General features: G+C 37.6%; 1 protein-coding gene across 1 annotated transcript; it reads right to left on the minus strand.

The window, feature by feature from the left end:
* Positions 1-911: 911 nt before the first annotated feature.
* On the minus strand, positions 912-4,946 carry LOC127579896 (sterile alpha motif domain-containing protein 9-like; the record flags this gene model as incomplete). The annotated part of the gene is given in 6 exon segments (XM_052032940.1): positions 912-3,288; positions 3,290-3,394; positions 3,396-3,549; positions 3,551-3,931; positions 3,933-4,163; positions 4,165-4,946. Coding segments are annotated over 6 exon segments (3,885 nt in total), but the record flags the coding sequence as incomplete, so codon positions are not given.
* Between the last annotated feature and the right edge of the window lie 652 nt (positions 4,947-5,598).

The raw sequence follows: 5,598 nt of genomic DNA on the forward strand, positions 1-5,598 counted from the left end.
TACATTACTGATTAACTGAGAACATGACAATAACTTAACCTATTAATTCCCCTGTAAATTAATTTGAAAGAAAGATACATTTCAGAAAATCAATAACTTCCTACACAATGATGACAAAAATGCAAAGGAGAACACTCCAGCTGCAAGTCTACAACATGTAGTGCATAAAAGTTTTTTTTAAATGCTGTTAAACAATCAACTAACAAAATCACATTATTTAGTGAGTCAGTACTCTCCTATTAAAGTGGATTCAAAGAGTTATTGAAGTTCATGTCATACATTTACTACACCCCAACCACCCCCATAACACCCATCCATACTTCATCAGTGCAATTAAAAGGACACAGATTAGTACCAGTCAACTTCATCAGGTCAAAACAGGAGAGAGGTTCTGTTTTTAATTTCAAGTCCTGTAGTTCACAAACCCATTGTGACGATTTTACAAGGATTATAATCTAACTCCAGAGGATAATGTCAGACCCTGTGGTTGGCTGATAGTAGTTTCAATGAAGACCTTCTTTTGTCCCCTTTGTTATACAGGATATTTGACCCTACCTGTCCATATTAGAATTAACTCTTCATGAAACCCAAAAGCATTTTTTCCTTCAATTGTTCACAGGAAGTGCCAGCATTTGTTTTCCAGCTAAGGGTCAACCACTTTGGTTAGTCTGGAGTCGCATAGAGCCCAGACCAGGTAAGGTCAGCAGATTTCCTTCCATGAAGAAAATTAGTGACGCAGTTGGGTTTCTGGTAATTTCATGGTTACTGTTACTAAGATAGTTTTTTTAAAAAAACATTATAACTTTATTTATTCACTTAAAATTAACTTCCCAGCTGCCACAGTGATCCAGAATTCTGATTGCTAGTCTAGTAATCTTCAGACACTTCCTGAATATTGTAGGCAACACAGCCCCGCAATGTAAATCCTAAATAAAATGAAACTCTTCTGCTCTTGGGTGGTATCAAACATTTGGGTCCACGATGGACAGGAATCTTAGTTTCACTAGAATGGCCTTGAATGTAAACCTTGTTGTTTTCAGTCCAGCCCTCAATGCATCATAGCTTGTGACGGTGTTGTTCCCATGCGTACATCCCATCTCTACGTTCCCCCTGGCTGTTGTGGATGAACCGCTGAAAGCCCTTTCCAGAGCCAAGGAAAAAGTGAGGGTAAGTAGGTTTTTTCCTAGTTGGGGAATCGTTTATTTTGTTCTTGTACAATCTGTTCATGGTGTTTAATGCATCAATTAAACACTTGTCATCTTCCTCTGCCTCCTCAGCTTCTGGCCAGTGCAGTAACACTTGTATGAAGTATGGGATAGGAGACTCATCTGAAGCACACATTTCACACAATATGGAGCTGAACCCACCAAGTTCTGCTTTAGAAATATCTGTAGAATGGTTGACAGCTAGTGCAATGTGTGATAAAATATAATTTTCTAGATCACTTTTATTGTAATCTGCATGTTGATTGTTGCACAATTCTATTATTTTCTTTAAATTTACAGGATCTAGAGAAAAAATGTTAGTGAATCTACCACCACCCAAGAAATAAATGTTGTGATTTTTTAATTTGGACATCAGATGTTCCATTTGGTTTTGCCTCAGCAAATCATCATTTATATTTCTGAAGAAAGATGAGAATTGTTTTTCAGTCTTAATTAATTTCTCAAAATATTTTTCCTCAAGAAGTCTTCCCTCAGTTGGTTGGTCAGGGTGGAAATAAGCAATGTATTCATAAATTGATTCCATTGTTTTCCAAATGTTATCATGTAACATCTTTATTTTTTCATGAATCCTGCCCAAGACGGTGTCTATTTCTTCTGGGATCCATTCTGTTAGTAAATACTTCACCAGATTTGTGTAGCACCTATTCCTGCATTTAAATATGTCCAGCTCAGACATAAAATTCACAACATAACACCCAACCTCAATCTCACCGAAACAGCCAGCATTATTCCAGTCAGTCTCTAGCTTGGATGCTTCTTGGGACTTCTGAAAAGCATCAATTGCCTTTAATGCCATCTCTATTGCTTTTGCAAATATGTGTTGAGATTGGTGTTGTCTGTTTAGGTGTGGTATACTGAAGTCTGAGTGAAGCCATTTGTTATACATTTCACCTTCCGTGTGTAAAATATAAGAATTAGATGGTTCCAGTGACCTTGCCTTTTCCACCCAGCTCTCAGCCTGTTTAAACTCTTTCTCTTTGCACAAAAATCTAGCAAATTGCTGAATCACAAATGCATCCTTATCAAAGCATTTACAGGCCTTTCGCAGAACATTTATAGTGTCAGCTTTACTCTCATTTTTTGATACACATTCAATAAGGGAAGAAAAAGCTCTACCTGTGTGGTCCTTTCTTCGAACAAACAATTGCCTGATGAACTTCACCACTTGTGTGGCAGCACAGTGTTTGGAAAAAACACTTTCCTCAAGGAGTTGGGTAACAGTCTTACTCTGAGGCTGACAGGACATCATCTGATTCAGTATTTCTTCTGCAACTTTACAGTGTACTATTCGAACACTAAAGATTTCTGTCAAAGGTTCAAATAAATGGGAGAGCAGGTAGCCTGCTCCTTCTCTTAACATGCTCTCGAAAGAAATGTGCTGTGTGCATTCACTTTGTACACACCTGTTTATGAATGCCTCACACTGAGGCACAGTTATGTATGAATCCCCTACATAATGATTTAGTAATGCAATACAACAAATTAACTCAAGACGAGTGGACATCTGACCAATACTTCCTAGAAGTTCATTCACACATTTTGAAAGGTATTCTGGATTAAATTCTTTGGTCATTAGAACAAATGTGAGAATTGAATTTTCTTCATAAAGATCTTTGAGGTCATCCAGTTTTTTTCTGAACTGCACCTTCTCCCTCTCTGATAACAAATAGTTAACCTCCACAACTGCAGATCCTTTGGTCAACGCTCCTGGGGATTTAGACCTTATGCAGTGTAGCAGAATGAAGCTTGGCTTTGAAGAATAATCAGCAACTGCTCGTGTCAGATTGATTTTCAGTTCTTCAATATATTCTTTGTCACAGTCTTCAGCAAGTAGAAGCACTGGTAAATGCACATCATTTTCTTCATTCTCCTGTAATTTTACAGCATGTTCACAGATAAATTTTGCAGCATGTGTTATGTTAATCGTTGCACATGTAACTCTTTTCCTGAAGTCCCAGAGAATGTGACGAGCCACGGTACTTCCTCCGCTGCCAGACATGTGGCTTATAGTCACAGTAGCCACAGGCTCTGCTGAAGTTGCTCCCTCAAGCAATGAATTCAGATGATTTTCCACTTTTTTTATATGCATCTCTTTTTATAATTTCCCCACAGTAATTATTATCAGCATACCAGAAATTCATCCAGCTGACTTTGCCACCTTTGTAAAAAGTGTGTTTCCTTGTTTCGGATTTCTTTCTGCCACTCCTCATCCATCAGGTCAACGTCCTCCGAGCTGCAGTCGTTTGACCTCAGCACTTCAAGAACAGGCAGTAAGGTCTTCATATTTTGTGTCATCATTAAGCAACTGCTTGACAGTTGGCCAGGAGGACTGAATGATCTGAATCATATTGTCTAAATGGCTAATCTTTATCCCTACTATACTCAGGTTGTTGAGGCTCCCTCTATTACTTTCAGTCTCTAAAACTTTTCTCCATTCATTGTAATTTTCCCTGCCTTCCACAATGCATTTTATATTTCTGCCATTCATTCCAGTATAGAATTCATGAAATACCTCTGCAAGTGGCTGACTTGCTTATGACAGCAAAAGAAAAAGCACCTCAAATGATCCTGGCGGAAGGACTGCATTGCAGATTTGCGATATAATGTTTGCTAGATGCTCCCTTCTCATCTCCATCCATGACTTTGCACTGTAAGGTTTTTGCTGGCCATTGCTGTTTTGGCCATTGCAAAATATCCAGCTGGTTTGATGAAAGGAATTTTTTTAAAATTTCATCATTCAATAAGCCTCTTTCAGTGATGCAATCTTCCAAGAAATAAGGTTTGGCTTTGGACTGCAAATTGAATAAACCTTGCGTACTAGAATTGGGATCAAAATCTAAAACATAGAAAAAATTCATTCTTAACAAAAAGCCAAGATTCTCCAAATCTTTCTCACAACTGTCAATGACGAGAATATACTTTATTTCACTACTCGTGTTTCTTTATACTTGTGAACAGTTTGGACAGTTTCCTGTACACATCACCTCTGGAGAGCTCTTCTTCACATTCTGCTTCTTCTCTTTCAATACTTCGGTCCTGGCAATACTTAGACAGTTGATGAATTTCTTGAAAAGTAACTGAAGCAGCTCCTTCTCTTCTGTAGAATGATTGAGGGTAATATGATATTTTGGCACTTGTGGATTTGCTTATGTCTGGAATCTGCACTGGGAAAAATGCATCTTTTACCACTGATAATGATGGAACAATGTCAACTTCAATAACAAAGCGTTGCTCTCCACAATCATCACCAATTACCTCAACAAATCTTGGAGGACGAATCGAATGCTCAGCATGGGAGTGATGCTTTTGGAGAAAACATTTCTTGATGTACTTGTCTCGTGCCTTTACAAAAAGTTCTCGTCTTGGGACGGGAACACCTAGTATCTCACCATGTACATACTGTCCACCATCCTCAACTCCAAAATGAATTGTCCCATTGGTTCTACAGTTCATGCAGGCTGCAGCAAACTTTATAACTTCCTTTGCAAATTTTATTTCCTGTTCAAAATCATTTCTCTGGGCAGCATATTTGAAAGATTTAAATTCATGGCATGGAATAATTAAATTTTTGCTACCAGATTCTACTGGAAGTACATGTCCTTTTACATAGTTAAATTCTGCATCGTCTTTGTTGAAAGGATGGGGGTTACATTGAGTGTAACCTGCCAGTTTCGCTTCTGGGACGGGGATGTTGTTCCATCCTCGTTCAAAGGAGGTACATTTTCAGCACACGTCCCTGAAAAGTATTTTCTGTATTAAATGGCAAATAAAATGATTAATGTAACAATTAACAGAAGTAACATTTACCTGATAACCACAGGGATATGAATTTATTCAGTATTTGAAAATTAGTATAAAGTTAAAAATCAGTCCAATGATTCAAAATCTTTCTGTAGGACACATTGTCTGCACAGAAGTCATACCATAGTTGGGAGGTAGATAATGATATGCAAATTTAATCTACTTTCTTTAGAAGATAAATCCTTCTGAAGTAGAACATCTCGCAGTGCACATTAGACATGTTCCTAAGACCTTCAACTTGAAGATCTTTTGGACCATAGTTTGAAAGTGAGAGCTTATATCTGAGACCTTGGAGAACAGCAGAATCAGTAGTTCATCTTCTAAACAAATCAGATTTAAAGATTGATCAAGAAACACAATTAGCAAAGAAGGGAAATGAAAAGAAAGAAAAAAATCTGTTCTTAAAAAATCTGGAACCATGTACTATATCTAGGGATGTGTTACTTTGAAAATATTCTCTCTCTGGCCAAGCAAGGTTGGTTAGTGTTGTGTTATCATCATATCTGTGCTTTTAAATGCAAGACTTAATCTTCCACAGCATACTTAATGTGCCATTACTCTGCAAACCTAG

Source organism: Pristis pectinata, chromosome 18, assembly GCF_009764475.1.
Source record: "Pristis pectinata isolate sPriPec2 chromosome 18, sPriPec2.1.pri, whole genome shotgun sequence".
In the NCBI taxonomy this organism is placed as follows: domain Eukaryota; kingdom Metazoa; phylum Chordata; class Chondrichthyes; order Rhinopristiformes; family Pristidae; genus Pristis; species Pristis pectinata.